This window comes from Rhamphochromis sp. 'chilingali', assembly GCF_963969265.1.
Source record: "Rhamphochromis sp. 'chilingali' genome assembly, chromosome: 12".
Taxonomy (NCBI): Eukaryota; Metazoa; Chordata; class Actinopteri; order Cichliformes; family Cichlidae; genus Rhamphochromis; species Rhamphochromis sp. 'chilingali'.
In genome coordinates, this window is record NC_137939.1 from 23,869,381 (window position 1) to 23,897,137 (window position 27,757).

General features: G+C 37.9%; 2 protein-coding genes across 4 annotated transcripts; one reads left to right on the plus strand and one right to left on the minus strand.

Annotated features, from left to right (window-relative positions):
• LOC308407544 (transcription cofactor vestigial-like protein 4) lies at positions 1-8,054 on the minus strand. Its single transcript, XM_080899263.1, has 6 exons — positions 7,953-8,054; positions 7,298-7,417; positions 6,050-6,212; positions 5,029-5,254; positions 3,701-3,815; positions 1-2,780 (listed from the first exon to the last, which is right to left on the minus strand). Exons 2-6 carry the CDS (start codon positions 7,362-7,364, stop codon positions 2,590-2,592), a joined length of 762 nt encoding a protein of 253 aa, XP_080755389.1. The 5' UTR covers positions 7,365-7,417; positions 7,953-8,054; the 3' UTR covers positions 1-2,589.
• On the plus strand, positions 8,007-27,207 carry syn2a (synapsin IIa). 3 transcript variants are annotated; one of them, XM_080899262.1, is made up of 13 exons: positions 8,043-8,125; positions 8,446-8,566; positions 16,528-16,870; positions 22,040-22,097; positions 22,208-22,299; positions 22,640-22,796; positions 22,993-23,082; positions 23,165-23,227; positions 23,349-23,491; positions 23,581-23,655; positions 24,104-24,206; positions 24,368-24,514; positions 24,698-27,207. In XM_080899262.1, exons 3-13 carry the CDS (start codon positions 16,530-16,532, stop codon positions 24,830-24,832), a joined length of 1,404 nt encoding a protein of 467 aa, XP_080755388.1. In that variant the 5' UTR covers positions 8,043-8,125; positions 8,446-8,566; positions 16,528-16,529; the 3' UTR covers positions 24,833-27,207. The 3 variants fall into 3 exon arrangements, with proteins under 3 accessions (XP_080755386.1, XP_080755387.1, XP_080755388.1); XM_080899260.1 differs by lacking the exon at positions 8,446-8,566 and having other exon boundaries at positions 8,007-8,125; XM_080899261.1 differs by lacking the exon at positions 8,446-8,566 and having other exon boundaries at positions 8,039-8,138.
• The last annotated feature ends 550 nt before the right edge of the window (positions 27,208-27,757 follow it).

Genomic DNA, 27,757 nt, shown 5'->3' on the forward strand with positions numbered 1-27,757 from the left:
AAAAAAAAAAAAAAAAAAAAAAAAAAAGCCCCCACCTGATCGAATTAGCTGATTTTTTTTATTAATGTGTTTGATGAAGCCATAAAAGTAGTTATCTTCAAAGTTTGAGCAAATTCACTGTTCAGTTCAATACTTGGTTCAATATTTTTTCCATACAAAAAAAATGTTCATGCTTTTTTAATTTGTCATTTATTAAAATTATAAATATATATTTTAACTCAAAAGTACAGTTTTTAAATTTAATGTTGCTGAAACAACAAAGGGATAAAATAATAAATTGATCTGATCGAGAAATCACTCATCTTTAGAAAAGAGACTTTATTACAGAGAAATGGCTCTTTCCAAAATAAAAGCTATACTATACGCTTCTTCTGGGGTATACTCTCAGCAGCATATTAAACATATTAGGTCCCCATAAGGAGAATCATGTGCTAACGGCTGTCTAAATGACGCGGGTAAAGTTTGTAGCATGCGTGCTTGTTGTTTTTGTCTGCTTCCACTTGTCTTTGCACTAGGATGATGTCGGAGTAAATGTGCAGTCATATTCGTTGTGTTCCCACTAGTGCTGTCAGCGTTAATCTGAAATGACGTTAACACCACAACACGGCAAATCTCTGTTAACGAGCTACCGCGGATCGCCCCGTGCGTGGGGCTAGACGGCGTCAACACATTAACGAGCAAACTGCGCTAACGCAGTAGTTCCCACCAATGTAATTGAGCATTGCGTGGCACATCCAACATACTGTTTTACTTTTGTCCATGATGCGCTTACCTTCAGGGTCATACTTCACATGAAAACCAAAATAGTTCCAAACGCCAGATCTGAATGAGGGTGGGGGAGGTTAAATTTGCCATGTTGCAAGGAGCTTAGCATCGGTCTTGCTACCTTGCGCTGCGCTCAGTGGATCTGCGCTCGACAGTGCAGCCTGAGCGGAGTAGTCGAACGCAGATCCACTGAGCTCTCAACACAGACAGCATCCTCAGAAGAAAAGTTGATAAAATAAATTAAAAATTTTGTATTGTTTGATACATATGCATACCGAACCGAAATCACTGTATCGAACGGTTCAACCATAAGTTACATTTTAAGGTGACCCAAACAATGACGACTACAAAATTAAGGGAAAAAAATATCACAGCTAGAAGATCAGCCTAGTATCAAATGTACGAAATAACCAATTACTCTAGATTTTTTTAAAGCTTGTTTCAGTTACTCTATATCACAAATTAAAAAGTGCAAAAAATTTGAATGCACCATTTAGTTTCCTGTAACTTTCTATGGCTTTATTAAGCATACTGTAGTTACTGTAGAAAAAAATAAATGTGCTTACTGTGAGGAGGTGAGGGGTGGGAGGCACTAATGAACTTTACATGGAATGAACCATTTAAAAAAAAAAGGGAACAACAAAAAGAAACACATTAAAGTCAAAGATCTGTTGTCACTGCATTTTGCCAAAAGTCAACATGAAACTATCAACATGTGAAGAATAAATAAAGTCACTGCTAATAAAAAGCTACAGAAAGTCAGATTTAGCTGTATTCAGTCTTGTGTAAAGCCGCAGTGTTCAGCTCCACAGAATTAACAAACAAAAAAAATAAAATATAAAAAAAAAAAGCAATGCAGCCTATTTAACTGTATTCATACAACCTTGCCAGAGGCTGTGACTTGTAGATGGATGCTAGGATATACATCTACATATACTAATGAAAACCGGATACAAAAAAATATATTGAGTACAACTGTACCAGCAGTGAGTATTTCTAAAATGTTACAGATAAAAAATAAATTCTGAGTAAATATATAGTATAGAATAAGGATTGTAATAGAACCCAGCTATTTAAAACATGCTGTCTAGTTAGATATCTACTGTGATATTAGTTTATTAAGTAATCGCCCACAGTGAGTGTATAGACAGGAAACTATAATTATTCAACAGTGGATACGTCCAGTTCACCATCATAAAGAAGACTGATTAGGCTAGTGTCTTCACAAAGCGGGGGACCAGAGCCTTAATTGCATTATCACAATCACAAATGTATTCGTGAACACATCAGTTCCAACTGAAACAGGTAACCTGCTACCTTAAACGGTCAGAAATGTAATAGTGCAAATGAGACCTGGTTGTCCTTTTCAAGTAATATAAATTCAAAAGCAGTGTGATTTAGATGAAAATAAAGAGTAAATCCATGGCTTATATGTTGATTGGAAAGGCAGGAAACTCTTTGGCTATCAAGGCAGGTGAAAGGCAGGTAAAACAGAGCATGAACTCTGAACAACTGACCACTGTGAATCTCATTTTCATTTCAAAATAAAATCTGTGATTGTTTCCACAACTAACACTGTCAACCCAACTATTCAATATTAAGATTCTCTTCTATTATAAGAGAGATTTAATGATTTCAGATTACAAATCTGAGCTAACAGAAGGTTGACCCTTGAGGTCCACAAGCGAACAGCCGGTGTGAGCACCATATGTCTTACTCTGTTCTTGGTTAAGGGAAGTTGATTCTTGGCAAGAAATGAGAGCGAGCGATCTCTACTCTCATTTGCACATACTTAAGTGATTATAATGTTTACTCCCCTCTGATTCACGGATCAGCGTCTGGAGTTTGATGGCCCCCACCCCTGGCCTTGATTTGGAGCCAGGCATCTCCCAGTGCCTTGGCAAAATGGTCATCCACTGAACCCGTTATGGACACTGAGTTAGACACAGACTCTGCTTCTTTGTAGTTCTCTCCAAGACTTCGACGAAAGTGCTCCTCAATCACAGGATCGCATACTAAATTGGATGGAATAACATCACGTGGAGGAAGAAGACCAAAAAGAAATTGTTATTTCCATGCATCTAAACTGAAAACTGAATAAATACCTTTTGATTTCTCAGTTCAATAAAAAATTTTAAAATTAAAAAAATAAAAAAAAAATCAGCTTTGGAGATGCTCTCTTATCAAAGTCTAGGAAAAACACAGCTGGGTATTTTGAAAAATAGCTTTGATTGCAAATTTGATGCAAAGTGCAGAACATATAATAGCTTGAGTGCATGAAAGTTAGTTTTTAGATTTATTTTTTTTTAACCATTTCATTTTGTTACACTATTTGGTACATTTACAATAGATCAAATACAGATTCAGATACAATTTGTTTGATTCACTACAGTTTTTCCTAGGTATGTGTCATTTTCAGAGGTTGCCTTTATGATTCAGTTTAGACTTAAACTAAATCAGAAATCTTAAAACAATCTAGTGCAATATACTGGTGTAATTCATTTTAGGATAAGCTTTTGTTGTGTGCAACCATTGCAATAAACTAGTTTGCATAACAGTGAGTCAAAAACTCAAACTACATCTGATTAGGGCTGCATGATAACTCAAGAATTTTCAAACTGGCCAATGTACAACCACATATTACTTTTATGTTTGGAAAGAGACTGAGAACACATACACAAAGGACAGAGACACCAACTTGTGGCAGCAATTGCTCTTAATTATTGACAAAGTTGGATTTTAACGTTGATAAATTGGTTAAATTAGCAAAATAAAAATATGTAACTTGGATATATTTTTGTGCAACCACCCAGCACTGTTGAAATTAAAACTCCACAGGTCTTTTAGATCTTTTTTTTTTGTCATACTTTAGCAAATCAGTACATGGAAAGACAAATATATTAGTTTGTTAGTGCAAGTATCTTAAAAGACTTACCATTAGCCATTCTCGGATCAGTAGGTGGGCTAGTAGTGCAACCATTCATGTGGCAGTGAGAGAGGTTGCAGTTGCGGTTGCTCGCAGGGGCACAGGTAATAACCGAGGGACGATTCTGTATAAGAAAAGGAGGAAGAAAAAAAAAAAAAAAAAAAAAAAAAAAAGATTCATTACTGACCCACATTACTGGTTAAATGTTTGTTTGTTTTTTAATCCATCTGTGATCAACCATAAAGTATTTACACAGTACTTCCAACCATCTTGCAAAGGCAGAGACACACACACACACATACACACACACAAGTGGTCCGCAGGTGCGCAATCGCTGTCAAAATAAAAGACGCGCACCAGATAAGAAGTTGCAACGCACGTTTGCGTACATAAGATTTTCTGGAGGAGGATAGACCTTTGTTTAGAACTCTTAAAGATGTCGAAGAAGCAAGCTCCTTTAAGCAATTACTTTGGTGTTCCTCCACCTCCAAAGAAATGTCAGAAGGAGTCCGAAAAGAAGTGTGGATTCTCCGAAAAGTGGTTGCAGGCGGTGAGCTGGCTTCAAACAAATGATGAACGCACAGAGATGTGGTGCAGAATATGCTGTGAAAATCCCACTCTAGCGGACAAAAACAGTGCCTTTAATATGTACACAAACGCGCGTTGCAACTTCTTATCTGGTGCACGTCTTTTATTTTGACAGCGAATGCGCAGCTGCGGACCACTTATGTGCACCCCAAATCTGCAAGACAACTCTAGTAACAGGACAACAGGAAACATGGCCAACACACTGTGAACACAGTCTTTATTCTGTCATCTGTGTTAATCGTGGCATTAAATCTCTGCTGGCCATCACATGTAGCAACCTTTACCTTTATACATATCTGTTATTTTGATCTCCTTACACTGACTTAAATACATAAGCCAAAATATATAAAGATATTAAAAATAAACTGATATGTTGTCTTTACAGGCAGATAAGAAACATTTTCTTTGTTCATCCTCTTAGTGAAATTCATATTTTTATTTGTTCTCACATTAGCTCGTAGTTGTGTTTTTCTTTACTGTTGACTGTAATAAACCATAGAGGTTTAAATAGGTCAGTATTTAAACAGTTTCTCAAAACTGATTTTGCCAGCCTTACAATACACCCTTACAATTGTTGTTTTGCACACAGTAAATGCATTTCAGTACATGTTTTATCCATCCACTGGTCATATCTCACTGAACAACAAGAAAGGTGAAAAAAATTAAATGTGTGCAACCTTTTTAAAAAACAACAACAACAACAAAAAAACCATCACAATGCTCTCTTTATGTGCTACAAGTTGACGTACCTGCTGTCGCTCTACAGTTCCACTTATGACAGACCTCTCTGTTCCCCTAACTCCAATGTCATGGCTGCTTTTGGTCAGAGGTATCGGCTGGTCTACAGCATAGCCAGCAATGGAGGCATACAGATGGTTCCCATGGAGACCATTAGAGGAGGAAATAACGTGCTCCACAGGACTGTGGCTGAGGCTCCAGTGCTCACTACGGTTGTCTCCAGCAGAGGGACGCCCCCTTGATAAAGACAGTTAAAATAAAATGTACTAGCAGCTTCGTGGACAACTTTTGTTTTAATTGTTGTGCAGAGGGGATGTTTTTTTTAAGCAGACACAGATGAAGTACAGGAAGGGGTTTTCATTTGTAATGTGCAGCTTTATAATTATTATTATTGTAGACTTTTCTTAAGATTATATACAGCTTCATTTTAAGATTTGTTTATATCAGTGAACTACTTTGTGTCAAGTCTTGATGCATGCTCAATCAACCAGGTAAGGAAGTATGTCCAGACCAACAGAATCAACTTTTTGGGGTTCTCTGTGTCACACTTTACCATCAAACTTTAAGAGGCTGATCATTAAAGTCATGGTCAGATTTATTTTTTTCCTTTCAGCCTGTATTGTGAATAACATCAGACTGAATGTTTTTACCCATATTGGATAAAATAAATACATTTCACAGCCAGAACACACTGAAACACTGAGTGCTGTATTTATTTATTTATAAATAAATAAATAAATAAATAAATAATACCATATGCTGGCTTCGAGACTTAAATGAAACCAAACGAAAAAAGGAGATGAATACAAGGTTGTTAGGGCTTCTTAATAATTTTATATTTTTGTATGACAATCAGAAAAGTATCACGGGGACCCTGTTTGTAATGCATGACTCTTGTCACATGATGTATTACATTTACAACTCATATATTGCACTGCATACAATTTATTCAATCCAACAAATATAAAAAGCCAATACAGCAATAATTTCAAGACCCACACAAAATCATAATAATTTTTTAAAGGCACTTACAGCTGGGTGGCAAACAATCTGCTCATTTTGGTCATGTGGTCTTCATCACAGTGGAATCGGTCTTCCATTTGTTCTTCGCCATATTTTCGTTTGCTTGGGCAGTGAGGAGGAGGCCCACTTATATTGGACATAGTGGCAGAAAGGGAGGGCATCTTGGACTCATCTGTGGGAAAGAGTTCAGTAGTAGAAATAACTTAATTAAATTAATTTAGACTAAAAGGAAGTTTCCAGAATAAAATACACAATAAACACAGTAAACTATAAGGACTCTGTGTATTCCATCAATTCATTTTAAACTGACTTTTTGAGACTGCACTGGTAGGTGATCAAGAGTTTCATAAATATACCAAGTAATACAATTTGGCCAGATTTTAATAAACCATGAGCTACAAAAAGCAAAGTAGAAACCAGTTTGACTAAGTACATCTTGCATAATGTTAAAACAATGTAAATAACGTATAATAAAGTTGACAATATTACATAATCTGGGGCTATTGCACAAAGGAGAACACTTGATACATATAGTTATAATGGAGAAGTACTTTGGGTTTTGGTGAATTAAAAAAAATAATACCAGATTTATTGGGGGACCGGAGATCATAAATTAAGTAAATGGCAACTAAATTATAATTTACATTTATTTTTTTGAATTCCTATTATAAAACGACTCTGACTTTGTTTCATGTATGGAGGTGCAATTTGTTTGGGAAGTAAACTTTGATCAAAAAAGCCAATAGAGCAATACACAAGCAGTTAAAAATCACCCACTCATCTAAGCCCAAAGGAAACTGTGTGTAGAAACATGATAAAGCACATTTTTGAGCAAAATTTCCTGATTTCTTTAGATGTTTGACTAAGCAGTGGCACAAATGAGTGTTACACAACCTGAAGCTTAATCACTGCTACATCATATGAAGCAGCATTGTAGTGTATGCTGTTATAGCTTGGGAATGTCTACAAATTTCAAATGAATGTTATTATTATTCAATGCCAACTTGTTAAATACAGGCTATAAAAATCGTATTTTAAAGTTGCGATGTTATTAAACAAAACAGTCGTTGTTCTCCGCACCAACAAGTTGTTAAACATGTCGTCAGTCTCGACGCTAGAGTCAGGATAGTCAAAAGGGTAACGCAAATCACAACACAGGGGTATCTGGCGCTGAATTTAGGGAAACCACAACGTGTTGCGTTTTATAAATGAACTCAGGAACTATAGGACCAAAAGAAAGAAAAAAGACAAACTTACCTTCGTAGTGCAGTCTCCCAATGTTATTGTTCATCTTGTCCAGGAACTGAGAGTTTATCATGTCCATTCTAGCATTTACACGAACAGGCTACTTGCTAACATTAACGTTAGCAAGCTATCCTAAAGGAGATAGAAATGTTGTCATGTTTTTAAAAATGGCATACGTTTACACGCCAGTTAATGGTAATCCCAAAAGACATTAGTCTTTATTTTGTTCCACGACAGGCACTTCATGACACTGAAGACTACAGGCTTTAGTGCGGCTAGCTAAACACGTAGCATACGCTGAGCTAGTTGCTACTAGCCGTTCATCAGTGCGAGCTTTAAATTAAACTACGACGTTTATAAACGCTTATATTGAAGAGGTTGTTGTTATTAAAATACAATGTTATACATGTATTGTGACCAGCGGTCTGCTTAGTTGCTGAAGCCAAAATACAAGACAGCGAACTTTGTCTACTTTACTCACGACACAAACTTACGTTAGCCAAGTCGCTAACTTTTCAATGCGCTAGGTCAATGGTTTTCGTTTTAACTAGCAAAAACCTAAAAACTACAAGTCAGTATCTACTTAGTTCCAGGTTAGGTTCAATAGTCTACATCCAACAAACTGAATTCCAAAAAATGGGTATTCCTATTCTTCCATGATACTTACTTCTTCGACAAAAATTAGCTTTACGGCAACACCATAGTTAGCGGAGTCTGCCTACGTACTCTGCCTTCTTCACGCACTTTCACACAGCAGCAGTCCTCAGACAACAAAAGAGCTGAGCGGCCCTAGCGGAGAGATACGAGGCGAACCGGGGCTTTTTGAAGCATATTTAAAAGGTACTTTTATACGGTATGAACACTTTGATATTAACCATTAACAAATTATCCTATCATCCTAAAAGTAACATTGTTTTTCAAGTTTATCAAGCTACGCAGCCTATGAAGATGCCCAAATGAAATGGGTTTAACGTGAAACACAATAGGCTACTTGATTTTTTTTTTTTTAATGACACTGCTGACCATATAGATAATGTTTTTGATATGTGAAGAAAGTAAACATACAAAGAGCTGCTTTCTCTGAACTGCTGTTGATTTTACACGAATCATTATGAGGAGTTTCCAGTGATTTTCACTGCAGTGAGTTTAGTTTCCTGCAGTCTGACTGCAGCACAGCACATTGAGGACAGACTGAGGGCACAATGCCCTGGCCCTGCTGGAGCGTCTCATCCACAGACATCTGACTAGAATGGCTGGGTTTCAGACTTAAGCAAAGCTGAGGTTGGTTTTGTTGCTCAATACACTGATACTACCACATGGTGTCACAATAGCACACATGTTTAATAGTCATTGCAAGGTACACCATCTTTTAGCAATATTATTTTCAGATTATTCTTATTATTTATTTCAGCCAATAGATTCTCTACCGATTCTACACACACACACACACACACACACACACACACACACACACACACACACACACTGTAGGTGCAAAATTACTAGCATATAGCAACAATCAGCTTTACCAATAGCATCATTCTAGCTTTTGATTAAAACCATGGACAACAACTCCAGTCAGCGATCGAGAGAATGGTCACATTTATCTAAGCTCATGTATAAACTCATATTATCTTCCTCAACTATGCTGCCACAACCCCAAAAACAAAATTCACCCTTGTTAAAGTGACATAAAGATAACTGTAATGTCTGCCAGCATGCAACAAAACAGAGGAGCCTGTTAATCACAAATCTTTACACCATATCAACTGATAAACTGGACTAGCAAAAGCTTTGAGAGGGGAGAATTGGGCTCAAGTGATCTTGGTATTCCACCCCCCCACCCCATATATGCAAGATGCACAGCTACAAGTATTCATGCATAGTACATTCATAAAGAAATAGCAGCTAGTAACAGTTGTAAACATGCCAAAGCAGGATACAAACACAAGAGACATTTTCTCTCAGTACAGAAGTGGATCAATGAATTCACCACACACAATATCTCCGTGTCCATGCTTGTTGGCTGTGAGCACACAATATCTTCAATACAGTTCCATTTGTTTAGCAGTTTTCAGTAAGGTCATGTATTAAAGCTGCACAAGTTGATAAATGACATCTTTTTAGTTGCCAAGGCCTGTGAAAGTCTTGTTGGCATCTTCTCCCAGGGAACTGAAAAATTGCTGATCCAGGAGGTGTTGCTTACATTTGGTTGTGTGGAAGGGAGTTGACCTGATGCTTGTGCAGAACAGAGTGAATTACCCTGTAGTGGCATTTGCACAGTTGTTGAGCAGGTGGTTTCAGGTTCCTTTGGGTTGTTTGAAGAGCCAGACTCCACTTGGTCGTCGATATTCACACACACACATAAACACAGCAGAACAATTCCACATTAACTATGTACAGATGGGTTTTTTGGAGTATTTATTGAGTAATACTCTTATATAAGACACAAAAGCAAGAGTGTTGGAGAAATAATACCAATGGCAATGAAAGCTAGTTTTAGTTTTGAAAGCTATAACAATTTCAAAATAACTCTCAAAATAACTAATTTACAACTATTTTCAAGATAGGACTGCAACCATTTATGACATTAATGCATTCTCACCTTTTCTGAATACTTGAACAAGTCTTCGACTTTGAATTGGTGTCAAGAAAGGCTTGATATCATCAGGCTCAACAAACAGGAGATCTTCTCTGTTTCTAACACCAATAATGTCTGTCAGGTGCTCAATAACTGCCCTCTTTGTCTCTTCATGCAGGTCAGGTAATGCCAGGTTAATTTCATGATGTAGGCTGCCACTGTCCATATCTGCAATGAATTAAGAGGATGATATTGAATGATGCAAAGATACAACGGTTAAACCTGAAGCGATATACACTGGCAGAGGGTAGTAATCAAACAAACTGTCTGCTTGAACACATATGAATCTTTTTTCAGAATTGTGTAGACAGTGAAGTCCAAGGTTGATCAGTATCACAGATTGAAGGATGTCCAAAACAAAGTGTACTTGTTTGTGACTGATGAGGATCACTGAGATTTTTCCAAAGATGTGGCCACATTCATCATGACCCATAGCAACAACAAGCCCTTTGCAATATTTTGTTCCTTTGTAAACTACTGCTGATACCTCTGACGTTGTTTCTTTCATCAAGCCAGCTGTCCTGACAGACTCCTGAATTAGACCATTGTACAACTGCTCATCATATTCACTAGTTTCACCAACTGCTTGAACTGCTGGAGCAAACAATGGTCCACTGCTGAGGTACGCCTGAAGCAGCTGGTGCCTTTCTGCCAGTGTTTTACAAAGGTGAACAAAGTTGTGCAGTTTCCGGGCGCATTCCTTGAAATACGAATGCTTACTCTCGAACCGGAGAGTCCACAAGCGAATAAGAGGCCCAAAGTGCAAAAAGAGGTCACTATAGTGCAGTAAATAGTGATGCTTGGGCTTGAGTGGGTGATTAGGGAAAATTGTGTGTCTTGAATGAACATACTCCTCTGTTATTATCTTAAGGTATGCAATCTGGTCATGATGGATCTTGGGAGCACATATGAGCTCAACCATTTCCTTGAGCTGTAGATACAGTTGCCAGACCTGACTGTCCTCAGGATTTTTTATCCTGTCACCAACCAACAATGGCAACAGTCGCAACAGACACCAGTTCTGTGCTGCAGAACCAGAAAGTTTTTTGCCACACTCCTTAACCTCACATGGTTTACTGAGACTATCATTCCCTGAGTATTTAAACTGTGTGATCGACCTGTTTAGTTGTGCATAAGTGAAATGCTTTTCCTGTTTCACTAAATGACTGATGTACAATGCCAAGTCATTAGAGACTACACCTTCAAATAAATCATGACCCAAACATGGGGGAAGCCCAGTACAGACATGAAAATATTTCAGAGAATTGAAAGGTGAGTCAAACTTTACCCCCTGTACCATGTCTTGGTCAGTGGTGGATAGCTGTTGTACACTCTCCTTGTGACCAGTGATGGTTCTTTTTGGACCAAGCTTTAGTGGTGTCTTTTCAAAGTCTGTCCTTTCAATCAAGCAGTATCTACAAAAATGCGTACTACAACTGAAGTTTTCAGTGAAACCACCTAAGCAGTGTGAACCAAGATTATCTCCACAAATGGAAATCAAGGCCGCTTTGAGGGTATTTCCATCATCTGTCTCAATCCCTGTATCTTCTAGATCTTTAAGGTCTGTGATAATACTTGAGAAAACTTTCTCCTGACCAAATGTCTTGAAGTCCCTTTCTCTGCACAGCATCACCAACTGCATGGGATCAACTGAAGAGCGATTGTGTGGCTGGACCTCACCAAGACTCATGTAAACCCCCAAAACTTTATGTTTTTTCTTCCCTGACCCAAGAGGATTCACAACCTCAAATCCATCCTGGTAAAGGATGATGGACAATGAAGAAGGATTGTCTTTTAACAGAGCATTTTCTTTCACATTTCTTCCATCTGCCACATCCTCTACAACCATGTTGGAAGAGGTATGATTTTTGGATTGGTGATATTGCTCTTTAACACTTGACTGTCTAAGGAGTGATTTTAATGTCTCTTTGATGGAAATGTACTGGCAAAAGCATTCCTTTCCAGCAGCATCACTTCCCAGATAAATCTGGGTGGGTTCAACATAGTCAAAATACTGCTTGTAAAATGTTCTCCTTGTTTTGTCAGATCTGAGTATTCCTTTGTTGTATATTGTGAAGACATCCTCTTTAGAGAGATTTTGAATAATCATTTCTATCTCAGTTTGTGGTATGTCTAGCTCAGAAAGCTTGCCCTTCAACTTGTCAAAAACATCTGCCATAGAAGTGCTATGGACATGCAGAAATCCATCAAGAATACATTGTATTGTGCTCGCTGGCAACAGCATCTTGGCTTGCATTTTCAGGTAGAAAAGAGCCAAATTATGTAAAAATGTCTCTTGTTGATTATCACACGCCTCTAGATGATCACATGGAGTTGGAGTCAGAGTCTCCTCAGAAGGCTGAGTACAGTCTATATTTTCGGGGAGAGTTGACACCTGAGTTGTTATCACCGGCTTATGTTTCCTGGATAAATGTGTGGCAAAAGATGAGCGCACTCTGAAATGTTTGTGGCAGTCATCATAAGGACAGACAACTTTCTTGCCATCTTTAATATGAAATCTCAAATGAGTGCATAATGCTGAAAAATTCTCTGCCACATAGAAACATGCCTCAACTCCACAAGCAAGATTTCCTTTAAAATGGGTGTGTTTAGTCTGAGCCCTGCGATAGCGGTGGTTCCTGTGCATATGGGATCTGAATGCAGAAAATGTTCGATAGGAAGAAGGACATTGCTCTATTCCACATGTGAATCGATAATTAGCTGTGTGCTGATGTTTCTTCGTATGATAACAAAATTGTCTTAATTCTGAACAAAAAACACCACAAAATTTACACCTGTACATGGCTGCATGTGTCTGAATTTGAATTTCCAAAAAAATGTTGTCTACCTTTATTCTCACTAAATATGTCTTTTTACCTGCTGTTTTGTCTTGTCTGTCAAAGAACTGAGGCTACATCACACTGTCAGCGCGGCCAGCAAGGGCAGGAGAACAGCAATGCACCACACTGGGCGGGAAAAGACAGAGAGACAACTGTTAATTTAATGTTGCATTTATTTAACCCTTGAAAAATATATTTACATAAGTAAAAAAAAGAAAAAAAACACACAACCCATCTTTTCCAGAATAATTCAACTAATTCCCTTTTGACCAACCTAACACAGACGTTACATGGTTTTCATATGAAAAAGACCCTGGAAGACGTTGTATTAAAGGAAAAAAAACATGCTCCCCTTCCCACTTAAAAAAATAATAAATATTAAACTTAGGTTGGAGTTCCTCGCGCCACCAACCTAACGTTATATTAACTTTTTAATGTTGTGCACTGCAGCTCACACAAAATTAAATAAAGCAGGCTAACCTACATGAGCAAGCTCAAAACTGGATAAGATTGTTTTAGCAGTCTCTAAATTTCCAAAAAAAAAAAAGTTGTCTTACATTATTCTCATTAAATGTGTATTTTTACCTGCTGCTTTAGCTGAAGCTAAATGTCCCACTGTTAGCATGGCCAGCTTCTCAAAAGTCATAGAACAGAAGCGCAGGAGGACAATGCACCACAGTCGGCGGGAAAAAGACAAAGACTGTCGTTGCGCCTGTGTTCCTCGCCCCTCCCCGTGGAAAATATATATCTAAATATTTATTTGAATAAGAAAAGAAAAAAACACACACAACCTATTTTTTCCAGAATAATTCAGCTAATGTGCTATTTCGACCAAGCTAACACCGAATTTAAGCCCCCCCTCCCCCCCACACACACACAAAAAATATATATGCTCTTAAAAATTAATAAACGAGTATGTTAGGTAGGAGAGTCCTTTGCATTACCTTATGACGTCCCGTTTGCAGTTTCCACACAGAGGTCCAACAATAACGAGGTGCAAAATCTTTTGTCCTCTCGAGCATATCGTAACGAAGAGTTAGCAAAGTTGGCCTGTCTTTCCTCTCCTGTCAATCACTGGATCACAGGTCATGTCAGTCAGGATATGGAGTGGTGGTTGGTAGAGATAGGTTGGTGGGCGGGGCCAGCATGCATTCAGTGTGTGTTTCACTAAGTTGGGTTGACTAGTTCCCAGAAGAGTTCTGTACATGTAAATGAGCAATTCAGTTACTGCTCGACTGAGAAGCCTCCACCAAATTATTACAATATTCTCCACTGACTGAAGTTCGCCTTTGGCAACGCAGTGGCAAGCACACATTTGCAGCAGCTGTGCATGTGCATACAACTGCATGCAGCAGATTAGATGATCAGAATTCTTGAACCTTACACACAGGCAAGTCCCCTAAAAAGTCAAAACCATAATACTTTCACTGGTATCATACTGACAAATGGCATAGGTTGGAGGAAAATCTGGAAATGGTTGGCAGTGAAAGAGTTAAAATGTAATGCACTATTGCAACCAACCACTGAAAGAGTAAAAATACACAAACAGTATGATGAACCATTCAAATCACATAATACAGTAGCACTACTGCTAATGTGTTAACGGTAGGTATAACTACTACCGCAATTTTAAAAAATACAGTAAGTAAATGTAAAAAACCTTAATATACCCATAATGCAAAGCAAATTACAGTAATTAACTGTAGAAATGTTTTCAGGTAAGTTACTGGGCATTTTGTGGTATTTTACTGTGAAAAATACAGCAAAGGTTAACAGTGCATGAGGGGTGCTCCCCAAAGTCTGACCTGCATAAGCCCATCTATTCAGTGTACTCCTTAGTCTCGCTAGTTACTACAGTTGCTGCAGAAGCACTAAATTATTTAAACTCAGGAAATAAAGTGAGCCCACACTAGCTTGTTAGTGAAATGAGCTTTAACTTTAAATTTTATGAATTAGTATAACTTGTAGTTGAAGTGTGTCAGTAGGATTCAGCTGACGGGGCACAGTTAGTAGAGGGCAGGCCTGGACCCTGCTCAAATCTAAAGTCCTAGAGGTATACTTATCCCGCTGTCTTCTCTCCTTCCTCTTTTAAGCACCATTTATTTGCTTTGGCTCGCTAAACATAATCCAAATTGCTGCTAACAACTAGTCCTACAGAGTCAGTAAAAGATATATAGTAGCTGACTGTCAACAGGTTTACAGGCATTTTGCACAAATGACAGAGATCAGGGTCAGAAAATACTAATATCATATTTCCCAGAATTTCCCTTAATCAGTGAAATGTAAAATGAATGAATAAATAGTTGTAGACCTGAAATTCAATTCATAAGGTAAATTTATATTCCATAGAATTAATTATATAAATTATTATTATTATTATTATTATTATTATTGTGTCACGTTGCCAAGCAACAGAGGAATTTTCTCCAATTTCAGATTTTTAGTATTAGAGGAAATCTTCAAATTCTGTAAAAATATTTATAAAGCATAAAACTAATTCCATGTAAAAATTTAGCAATTTGAAATGTCATAAACAACATATAAAATATACACGGTATGTGCAAGTATCTCATAATATCTAAAAAAGTATTGTATTAATATTTTACCATGTTATTAACCGTTAAAATGCAGGACTGAAGTGGGGCTGTAAGATTTCTAGTTAACAAGTCATGCCATGATGAATGAAGTCATATAGTAATATTAGCCCTTCATTAGAAAATATACTCAAACTGCGATATAAAGATTCAATGTCCTGACTTGCAATTTTTTTATGTGTGCCTATGTTTGAATTTATCTTTTTACACTTTAACAACCTTTTACCACTGCACATCACAAGTTATTGATTTATTGAATTGTTTAAAAAATCCAGTCTTTTGTTTTGTCTTATATAATTAATAAGTGCTTTACAGAAATTACTGTGTTTTTAGTGAACCTTGTGATAATTAGTGCTAAGAATATTGCATGCAGTGTTTTTATGCTCTCATAAGCATCAAACGTTTATATAAAATATAATGAACACAATGAATTGTGCCACCCGTAATGGAGACATGTTAGCCAAGTGAGTTTGTAATGTTTTTAAATTAAACAACTATTGTAGTAAATTATAATAAGGAAAATTATTACATAGAGAGAGATTCATTAAACAATTAAGACAGAGAGTTTTAGTGCATGAATTTGTTTCTCAAGGGACGGCTGATGACGCTTCTTCTCATTCACCAGTCCTAACAGCCATTTTAGATTTCATGGCTGCATTCTATAAGCAGGGAAAACAGCACCCAGACAGAGGGCAGGGTGAACCTGAGTAACAAGGGGAGTAGGAGTAAGGGGAGGGTGATGTAGTACACAGTACACCTTTTTGCACTTTCACTGGAAACCCCTCTATTTTTCATGCTCTGGTTCAAAAAAGGATGACGTCTCTAAGGCAGTAGAAAATGGGGGAGGGGTAGAAAAGGCAGGCATGCCGGGGGGAGAGAGAGGAGAGAGTGGAGGGCGATAGCAGGAAGGAGAGGCACAGCCAGAGCATCATTTGCAATGCTTGAGGAAAGCACGGGGTAAAGTGATTGGCTATGGGAAAGTGTAGCGTCACTGCCAGTGAGGGGGAGCTTCGAGGATGCTCCACTGAGCTGAGAGGGAATACATTTGTTGGGAGTTTGCACTGAGAGCTCAGCCATTATCAGCTGTACCACTGAGAACAGGGGCTTCTCGGCAGAATACTTTTCCACACCCAGTGCTTGTTGACTCTTCTTCTTGCTCCTCTGCAGCCATGAATTATTTGCGTCGGCGTCTCTCAGACAGCACGTTCATCTCCAACCTGCCCAATGGCTACATGACAGACCTTCAGAGGCCCGATCCTGCTCAGCCTCCTCCACCTGCCTCCAACACCCCTGCCAAGTCTCCGACATCTGGGCCAACACCTCCAGCCACTTCCCCTGCTCCAGAGAGGAAACCCCAGCCAGTTCAGTCGACAGGAGCGGGTTTCTTCAGTTCCATTACCAACGTTGTTAAGCAGACAGCTGCCTCTGCAGGGCTAGTGGAGCAGACCCAAGTCACGACACCTAAGAAGTTTAAAATTCTCCTGGTCATTGATGAACCACAACAGGAGTGGTAAGAGAAAATGCTGCTCTTATATCATTCGTGTTGTGTCATTCAGATGCTGCTGTAGGCATTGTTTCTATGTTTCAGCCATATAGCTGTTAGGTAATGGTTAAAGAACTGCTGAAACAACATCTCTATCAAGCACCCTGCAGAGATGAATGGGGAGTGCTGCTGTGGTTTGATGTTACACCATGCCAGTGTTCAGAATAATACACTCAGGCAGCCAAAACTTAATCAAAAACAATCCACTGATTCTCAGCAGTAATGCCATTATCCCAAGATGGAGGACTTTAAATGTCCTTTGTTTGCTCTTTTTTGTAAGAAATGCAAATGCTTTGTTTAATCGTTTTATTTAGTTTTGCATCTGTCTGTACAAAAAGCTGATTAATTAATTAAAAATGGTGAAATACTGCACTGGAATGTGATTTTTCACCATTTTTTAAAAAAGGAATGGTATTCCACAGGTTGTGCAGCATTGAGAACTGCATGTTATTTCTAATACTGCAGTGCTTCCCCTCAATCAATGGGGTTTCCCCCTGCTCACTGATGGAAGATCACATGGCATGACAAGAAATTAAACCTATGGTGCATAGGGTTCTCTTAGTTGTGAGTCCAACCTTAAAATGTATAACATAGTTATGTTTCTCAACCCTTAACCTCAATAACCTTAAGGCATTAAGCAGTTGTACTGGCAGCCGTGTCCTAGGGGATCTTAGTCAGAGGTAGCTTAAAGCAAGCATCTTTGTCAGTCGACTGCTTGAAGGACTTAAAATGTTCTAAATGAGTGTATGCATGGATTTATATGGAAATTACTTTGCGTGTTGTCAAACAATAGAATATATTTGATTAACTCTCTCACCACATGACAAACATTTATTTACGCTGGTGGCATGTTTTTCACTGCAGCATATCCAGTCATTTTCAGTTACCACCTAGACATAGAAAGCATAGAACTGTAACTTAACTCTTTAATGCCTTTGATGCCTTTTTAACTGTATACCACAGAGTATACAGTGGTATACAGTTAAAAAGAATGAAAAGAATCAGCTTGCTTCACTTTTAAACATATACACATAAGATATCTTGCAGTTACATGTATTTTCAGCAATGTGAAATTTGTTTATTTACATTGCTGAAAATACATGTTTATTCATATTCATAGACTACACCTTATTCCAAGGTGTAGTCTATTATTCCCCCAAATCAGCTGGGATAGGCTTCAGCCCCCCAGTGTATCTAAAGTGGATAAGCAGTTAAGCAGTTAGCTGGATGGATGAAAACACCAATAGTTGAAGGAATATAGTAATAGGTAGACAGCATGGTAAAATTTGTCAACACATCATGTCTCAGAAGGTTAATATGTTACCATTGTTCTATATCATGTATCAACCTTAGCTAAATGCCACTGTGTGTGTGTTTATTTGTGCAGGACTGGCCATTAATGGATTAGAAACCCTGATCGTTGTTGTTAATAAGATGAGACCCTCGTTAGCAGGATGGATGCCAGCTTTTATATTCACTTGTTCTATATTTCTTATGAGAGGAAAGGAAGATCAAATATTGCTCTGCATATCTGGCACAGAAACAAGATATAGTAAATTCAACTAAAGTTTTGCCCTTCATCAAAGACCCTTCTTATAAATAATGTAGGTTGAGTCGGTTGAGCTGATAGGATGTGGCATTATTTTTACTGTCAGTATACAACAGGAGCTGATATGTAGAAACTCCTGTGTAAAAACCTTAGGTAATTATCTGCCCTGACTGTACCTATATTGCAGATAAATCCATTTTGAAGCTTGATGTGTTCATAACATGTGCAGTTTACTGTTGTTGCAATGTGCATCTAGTGCATAGCCACTTTGGACATCAGCTTTCAAAGGGCTTCCTCTTTCTTGAGCTTGCATCAATTTTTTAGGCCTGCTCAATATCACCACGAGGGAGATATTACATGTTTGACTAGGTTTTGTTTCTTTTGGACAGGTTTTATGGGACCTTTTGCCTAGTGATTTATGGTCACTATTTCAGTATAAACCAGTTTACATAGTGTAGGCTGGGATTGCTTTGTTTTGTTTAGCCTTTGTACTCATTCTGTTAGAGCATAGAAACCCTAACCGAGAACGATTCGGTGAAAAAAAGTTTCAGAATAGATGTTTTTATATTAATACATGTTTTGTTTTCCTTTGCCATGTTGGCACAGTGTACGTTTTTGCTTTGTATTGCTTACATGCTCACTGTGTGGCAGGATGTCCAGACTTTTGTCTGCACACTGCTGCAAATGTAAGGAAGATTAATGAGAACCTGCTGGCCCAGGACACAATTGAAATCAAGAGAGGTCTCCGGGCTAATTGCATCTGTGAGAAGGCTCAACCATTAAATTCTGTTTACTTTCTAAAACATTTAATTATTTTTCACTTCTGAATGTTTCTGTAACATATCTAATTGCCTGTAACTTATATGTTTTATTATTAGATATCTCATGTCTTTTATGTACCCAGAGCTGGGCAAAGATGAAATCACAGTAAGCGTAGAATGACACGAAATCTAGAATATAGAGAAAACAGAAGATATTAGTATAGACATTCTATTCTCTTCATTATACAACAAGCTAAGCAGAATACTTACAGTGTGTCGTGAAATCTGGGTGTTTACCAGGGTCAGAGCGCAGACTGATGCTTTTTGTTATTCAGCCAGTGTTTGACTTGTTAGATGAGGCTGTCAGTCATGAAGAGTTGTTTATTTTGTTCCAGGATGGCTGTGCTATAATTTGCTTTTACAGGACAGGAGGAGCAGATGGCTCACTGTCTTACTTATCAGACTAATGGCTGAGATGCCTTGGTTCCTTGCACACACTATATAATGTAGCTCAGTTTCAGAAACAGCATTTCTTTAATTGAATTGCTCAATGTTAAAAATTACCCAAAAAATAATTAGTCTACTGCTTCATCTGATATCAGAAGAAGATGCTGTGAGCTTAATCTAGTTCAGACATTGCCAATATGTGAGAGTGAATGTTACGCAAGCAAAGTAATAAGACATTAACATTCAGCAAGGATTCTGGCTTACCAAGCCCTCAGTGACTCATCTGAAAAAATGTCTTTCATAGCAATCTTTAATTTGGCAAATGTTTTACAGCATTTAGCCAAAACCAGCATCCCCTTAAACCTTAGATGATCCTGAGGACATTGTGTGCCATTCCATTTTATATTTTTATGCTATTTTGGCTGTGCTGAATGAATATTAATATTATTAGGATATTAATTTTTTTAATGTTAGAATGTTAGAATTCTTGTCTTGGTTCCTTAAATGAGCAGCTGTGCTGCAGCCATAGTTATAGGTATGAGCATTAGTGCAGGAACAGTCATTTTGGAGCTACTAAAGTGATAAGTGTGTGTCACTATTGATGTTGGATAAGGGTTTATGTGTGGTGCAATACAAATAATAATCAAACTCTCGTTGAATTAAATGAATTATTGTAGTTTTTTGTGGAGCTATGTAAACATATTGGCCTTTAAAGGGTTAAAATAAAAAGAATTATAATTAATTTTTCCTATTTATATTTCAGATTGAAGTAGTTTTAAAAGCGTTATCACTGAAAACAAAACATTAATTTCTTATTTGTTTTTTAACCTCATGTTTAATTCAAGTCAAAAGAACCCCTGTTGATTCTTACAAATCAATGATCCATGTAAACATCTACTGTCATGCTTCCTCGTTTCAAACCAAGCAGGTGTGAAGCCAGCAGTCAAATCCAAAGGAAGAAATAAATATAGTTTTATATAAAAATAAAGTTATTGGTTTTTGGACGAAAGCTAAACTTGACACCAGAGAATCTGTTTGCTGCGAGCTGACAGCCACATTCTAATGCATATTAATGCAGTGCATTGAAAGATCACTTCTTTAAATGTGTGGCTTCGGTGGCCTTTTCAGTGTGCTGAGCTGAGACGTTCTTTGCACAGTGAATAACCATGAATCAATCACATAACCACACCTCTTCTATACAGTCATTCCTTATGCTAAAAAATATTATTATTATAAATATTAATTTAAAAAAAGCTTATTTGTACAAAATAAAACTTATCGTGCATGATGTACTTGATTTCAGGGATCATGTTTTGGAAATAATATCTTTTTTGTGTAGGTTGGCAGAGAGCATTCATTGCAGTGCAAAGCAGGCTCTTCATTTTCCTAAATATTAGAGCGGTGATTCATATTTTAATGCTTGTTTTCTTCAGCAGCCAAGTAGATCCCAATGCTCTAATTACATTTTGAATGAATTATTCAGCTTTTCCTCCCTGTGTGACAGGAGGGTGATGCAAATGAAAAGGAAGCCCAAGTAGGAAGTGAAAAACATGTTTGCAAAATATACTTACATCATGCGTCATAATGTCACATTGTCTACAAATTTTCTTTGAATATAGCTATAATAATTTATGTAGCACACTTGCACTGTAGTAGCTGGTGGTTAGATTTAGTATGAACTTGAACCTGTGGAAATTCAAACCAAAATTCGAGCTTAACAATGGCAGCTTGAGGGAAGGATCTTTATTTGTGCTCTCCCTAGTATTGATTTGTCCCAGTAGTATCTGTGGCCACAGCTTATCTTGTCTGGGCCATCCCCTGTATATCAGTAAGAGACACAGAAATAATAGGCGCAAAATCGCTGTGAGGCTTTGGCAGTTTTCATCCATGTGTAGTTTTTGGTCACTGATCCACCTTAATCGCAAAACCCCGTGATAAGACTTCCTCTTCAACAGTGATCCAGGTGACGAAAAATGTGGGGTGTCACATTTATTTTTAAGAGCTGAATTACAAGTCTGAAAGGTGCAACCATTTTTGGGAATCTTTGAATTCAGTGAATGTTGCCTCATTGCATCATCCGTGTTATCCCCCGTAGGCACTACTGTTACTGTCAGATTGAGGGGGAAAGGTGTTGGAAATCTGCAGTTAGAAAACCACAAAGTGACATGTCTGGATTGTAATACTTCATGCACTTCACACATTTGCACATATTGAGCAGTGATTTATGATCCATATTTTGTGTTATATTTGTTGCAAAGTAAAAACTAATATGATCATTATACTCAGAGGTGCAGTCAGTTGAATCTATTTTGGAAATCTCTGTAATCCTGTTGTTGTATTTGTGATTACATTAAAAGTTAATGCTTTCTTTTTACCCAGGGCCAAATTATTCCGCGGAAAGAAAATACTTGGGGATTATGACATCAAAGTGGAACAGGTACAATTCATCAGCCAAATTAAATCCATTGCAAGTACGCTTTGAGTGCAGAGTATGCGAGTTCATAAGTTTAAATGCACTGTTCTCTTTTCTAACGATCAACTCCCTAGGCTGAATTCAACGAGATCAATGTCATAGCTCATGCAAATGGAACCTGCGATGTTAACATGCAGGTTCTGAGAAATGGTACCAAGGTTGTCAGGTAAGACACATGCAAACACACACAGAGAAGATTCAATGTAAAGTGCTGTTTATGTAGCACTTTTCTAGTTTTACTCAAAGTACTTTAGACTGCAAGTCACATCTAACCATACAGTCATGCAGCCCTTTACTTTGCACACTTCTTATCTACTTCACATCCCATAGTTCATCTTCACCAGTTAATCTAACAAAATGAGTCACTTTCGCTTTCTTTTTTTAAATCAATATATATACACTAACAGTCCCTACCTGATTTATCTACATTGTTATCAACACTTTAAACAGCCTGTCATTTTTATGGTGAGTTCTCGCCACATCTATGCTGTAATTCTATTTTTTAGGTCATTCAAGCCAGACTTTGTCCTCATTCGTCAACATGCCTTCAGTATGACCCAGAATGAAGATTTTCGCAACCTGATCATTGGCCTGCAGTATGGTGGTGTGCCAAGCATCAATACCCTCGAGTCCATCTACAACCTGTGTGACAAGCCGTGGGCGGTATGCAATCAGCAGTCAGGCAGTGGTTTACTTAGAACAATAGTAGCAGGCAGATGGATGAAAACACTGATCTTTTCTGAATGCCCTGGTTCTGGATTGCATTTCATATTGTTTAAAAAATTCTGTGAAACAATTTCCAACTTTTGTATGTTTGTCGGTTATTTCTTTATGTGTGTTTATCTTTATGCATGTGCAGTTTGCCCAGCTTATCAACACCTGCAGAAAGTTAGGTCCTGAGAAGTTCCCTCTGATCGAACAGACTTTTTACCCAAACTACAAGGAGATGGTGAGAACCATGTCATCTCCCCCATTTTTACTGCACAAATTGAAATGTAAGAAGTAACTCAAATTATAACTTGTTACTTTAGGTAAGCATGCCATCGTTTCCTGTTGTTGTGAAGATTGGACACGCCCACTCTGGTATTGGAAAGGTATACAGGTTGTTCCTGTTGCAATAATATGAAAGTATGCAGACTGTGGATATACTCTTCATTAAAACAACTATCTTTTTTCAATATTTTACTATTTTCTGTCTAATCATTTTGTGCACAGGTGAAGGTGGACAACCACAGTAAGTTCCAGGACATAGCTAGTGTTGTGGCTCTTACCCAGACCTACACCACCACAGAGCCTCTCATTGACTCCAAGTACGATATCAGAATCCAGAAGATTGGCACCGACTACAAAGCTTACATGTATGTAGAACACTTTTGTTGCTTGGCATTACAAATAAAACAGAAGATAGGCTGACATTGCTTTAATTTGTGCAATTTACCCATATCAGGAGAACTTCCATATCTGGTAACTGGAAGACCAACACGGGCTCAGCTATGCTTGAACAAGTGGCCATGACTGATAGGTGAGAATGCTACAGTCAGTGTTTGATGTTTATGTAAGCATTGTGGTTATAAAGGGATAGATGGTCAGCAACAATGCTCATGTAGGCTGTGGTGTTTAAATGGTATTCACTTGGTACTAAAGGCCTTTAATTAAATAAATAAAGGTATGAAGAAAAGGATCTCTGAATGTACACCACATCAAACCTTCAAGCACCAGGTGTCACTCATGTCAGCTAAGAACAGGAAACTGAAGCTACACCAAAACTCCCTGATCATTGCACTGCCACCAGCCTTAATCATTAATCCAAGACAGGATGGATCCATGTTTTCAATTCTCTTCCTATATTTGGCATCAACAAAGCATTTTTGCCTAGAGTTGCTCAACTTAAATTTCAACCGGTCATCTTGGCAATGTCTGTATGCCTAAATGTATTTAGTTGGTTTCAAGTTACATATTTTTTTTGTTAGGTACAAGATGTGGGTTGACACCTGCTCAGAGATTTTCGGGGGTCTGGATATTTGTGCAGTTAAAGCTATCCATGGGAAAGATGGCAGAGACTACATCACTGAGGTAGGAATCTAGGACTGTCATGTTTAAAAGTGAACTTGTGCATTTGAAACATACTGAATATACTGTTTGACATGAATGTCACATTTTATATTAGGCCAAGCTTTTTACAAGACACTGCCCTCTGCTGTCTCTCTACTGTAACTATCTTCCACTTGTCGTAGGTGGTTGGTTCTTCCATGCCGCTGGTAGGTGAACACCAGGCTGAGGATCGACAGCTCATTGCAGACATGGTTCTAGCAAAAATGAACGAGTTAGTGGAGAAAGAAGCTAATGCTCCCAAGAGACCCACCACCATACAACCATCCCAGGTACAGCAACACACAGGCACAGCAGTTAGAAGCAGTAGCGTTGTGCTAGTTTTGTTTTTGTTTATGTTTTTGAATATTGTCAGTGGTGTGTACTATAAGATTAAAAAAATATTTAGCTGTTATAATTTTTCACCAATTAACTGTTGAATGAGTAAATTCCTAAAAAAAAAATTCTGTTTTTAGGGGACCGGCCAGAAGGGAGAGATTACTGGTGAACCCACCAAGAACGGTGCTGGGCGCCCGCCTCAAGGTTGTCTGCAGTACATTCTTGACTGTAATGGCGTTGCAGTGGGTCCGAAACCAGTCCAGGCCAACTGAGTAACCCAGTAGAATGGGGATATCTGAGAGTCTAGATAACAGCGATGTACCTGCTGAACACATGCACAGACGTGTGTATGCGTGTGTGCGTGTGTGGATGCTCATAGCTAGAGTCAAATTTTTTGGTGGCGTGAGCTCAGTACAGATGAGTGCTGGCCTGGACTGTGTTTTAAACTCTATGCAGTGTCAAAACGTACTGTCTACTTGTTGACCTGTTGATTTAAGTGTGCTTTTATAGGACACCTGTGTTTCAGTAGCTGTGGTTTTTCTTTGGGGCTTTTGTTGATGATGTAAAATGCAGATTGTGCCTACACTGAGTTCGGTGCTGCTCTGTGCTACTCGTTTAACCCAGCTATGGATCTTTCATTTGCCCTTCCCACCCCTTTTCTTTTTGTTTTGGTGTGTACCTTTAGATATTGTTCAAACTGTGGAAGATTGTACAGTTTGAAACTTGTGTATATCTCAATATGTAAACAGTGGGTGTGTATGGCTGTAGTAGTGATTATTTTCGTACTAATACTAATAAATAGAGTTTTTTTTTTATTTGTTTTGCATGATTGATAGAAAGGCAGGTGCAAGTCAGTTATAAATGTCTGATCAAGTGGGATGTTCACGTAACATCGCTGTTACACCGCTGTATTTATCTAAGCTGTGTTCCCTGTGATTCATGCATTGTGAATGTGTCATAAGAAATGCATATTATAAGTTGTACAGGATAAAGTGTAGAGATACAGTAGAGACATACAGTATATTGCCTTTCCAAAATCTTTTTTTTCTCTTTTTCATTACTAGTTTCACTAGAAAAGAGATTATACAGAGTTTTAATAGATATTTAATCGATAATAGAATTAGTCTAAGATGTATTGATGATTTTATTATGCAGAAGGTGTGCAGGTGTCTACAGACAACTTCTATATATTTTGAACCAAAGAACATATCGGTTACTTTTAATCAGTCTTTGCACTCCAGTAACCCACAACGTAAGTACCAGTGGTGAGACCGTTAATTCTGCGGCTGTCACACGGAGTGTGCAATTTAATCAGAGCTGAGCGCTCCAAGACAACAGTTATGTTTTCAAATTGCTTGTTGTAAGTCACACAGCAGTGAACTGACGCTGCATTCAAGCTGTTGTGTGGAGGCAGACATTGTTTCTGATAATAAAAAGCTGTGTAATGTATGATTTGCCCCCTCCATTCCTTACTCTCACTCTGGAGATCAGCTATCATTGGAGGTGTTGCCATGACAACAGTGCAAGTGCTCTGAGATTTAGTCTGGATTCCGGTAGTAGTACTGTGTCCCCATTACTGCCATTCAAAGATTCCTGTGAGATGTTGGAAGTTGCAATAATTTATTTATTCATTTTGACTCTTTTAGAACAATAATGTATTTTTTTTAATCCAACCAATCATCAAATTGATACGACAAAGCTATAGCCATCCATGCATTAAATTGTGTTTAGACAAGTGGGTTGTTGGGTTTTGTTTTGTTTTTTTTACACAATCGATCGTTGTCCAGTGGCTTTTGTGTGGAAGCCATTTCGCATATCCAATACAATAAATGGTGTAACAGCTAAAAAGCAACCAAATCAACTTTAAAAAATAAATCTGCACCATTTTCCAACAATTTGTTTGTTACAACAGTATAAAACATGTTCAGCAAGTTCTGTGTGCAGTCTTTTTCTAAGTTGTATAAAGTGCCATTGTAACTGTGAGCGTGTCCTTGTAAAAGCCATGCCTGCGGCTTATTGGATGTGTTGTTCTGTTTAATAGGAAGTATGCCATGACAATGATTTTCAAAGGAAGAACATGCAGAGGTACCCCATCAGTAATAGCTGCATAGTGACGCCTTGGTCGGTGATTGTGATTATTTGGTCACTGTGTTGAGGTGGAACTTGTGTCGTCAGACCTAGTGAACTGTATGCGTTAAAGACCGTGGTACTTCTGAGGCCAGTGTTGAGCTGTTCGTATCAAGATCAGAGGACAATATATTGTAGAGGGGAAAAAATCCTCTCTGGAAATTCAACCTCTGTCACTGGCAATAAAGCTTCCTTTGCAATACATGCTTGGTCTGTGTCCTCGTATGTGTTACGATTTTATTAATTTTATTCATTATGGCAACACTGGGTAATATGACAGGCTCATCTAAATTACACAGTCTAGTAGGCAGAAGTTCAGCTGCTAAGTGCACATACTGCGATGCTTCCAATGCATGAAATTATATCTGTATTGTGAAAGAGATGGTGATAACACATCTCCTCTGCTTTGTGCCTTCATATTGTGCTGTTTGTCTTATATGTTGAGAATGTGGGATATTTTATTTGTATCAGACAAGTTAATAAATAAAACAGTAATCATGGAGAACTGGCTACTCTACATATGAACACATATGAAGCTTTCATTTATCATTTTGTCTCCATAGCTGTGATACACTTTACAATCATAATTATTATTTTCACAAACACCTGCTCTAAAGCTCATCCTCAAATGTAAAGTGTTTAAAAAAACAAAAAAAACAAAGCATAGCAGATTTTTTCAGACACTGCACCAAGAAAGTCTAAGGTAGACACTTAAGATTCAAAAACTTTTATATTTTCAGTGCACTCAAGTTCCAGGATTGAAGCCAACACTTCAGTTTCTCCATAGAAACACTTCTACCTATCTACACAGAGCTATAAAGCACCAAAACCACTAAAAAAAAAAAGAGCATGACAGTGAGGAAAACCACAATGACCTCCAAAGATGAAATAGGAATACATAGATTCTGTCATCAATGCTCACATCAGGGCTCTGGTTTTCAGTTATTCAGAGAGCAAATATACTCTTGCATGAATTCACACACAACCACACACATGCTGATTGACTCTGCACCTAAAAGGTTATGATTTTCCTGTTTTTCAGTAAATCCCAATCTCTAAGGAGTGCCTCT

Coding starts and splice junctions, on each gene's coding strand:
- LOC308407544 (XM_080899263.1), bottom strand. CDS start 7,364: ATGGACATGATAAACTCTCAGTTCCTGGACAAGATGAACAATAACATT. Junction 5,255..6,049: donor AGATTGTTTGCCACCCAGCT/GTAAGTGCCTTT, acceptor GTCTTTATCAAG/GGGGCGTCCCTCTGCTGGAG. Junction 3,816..5,028: donor GAACTGTAGAGCGACAGCAG/GTACGTCAACTT, acceptor TTTCTTATACAG/AATCGTCCCTCGGTTATTAC.
- syn2a (XM_080899260.1), top strand. CDS start 16,530: ATGAATTATTTGCGTCGGCGTCTCTCAGACAGCACGTTCATCTCCAAC. Junction 22,300..22,639: donor AATGGTACCAAGGTTGTCAG/GTAAGACACATG, acceptor TCTATTTTTTAG/GTCATTCAAGCCAGACTTTG. Junction 24,515..24,697: donor CCACCATACAACCATCCCAG/GTACAGCAACAC, acceptor TTCTGTTTTTAG/GGGACCGGCCAGAAGGGAGA.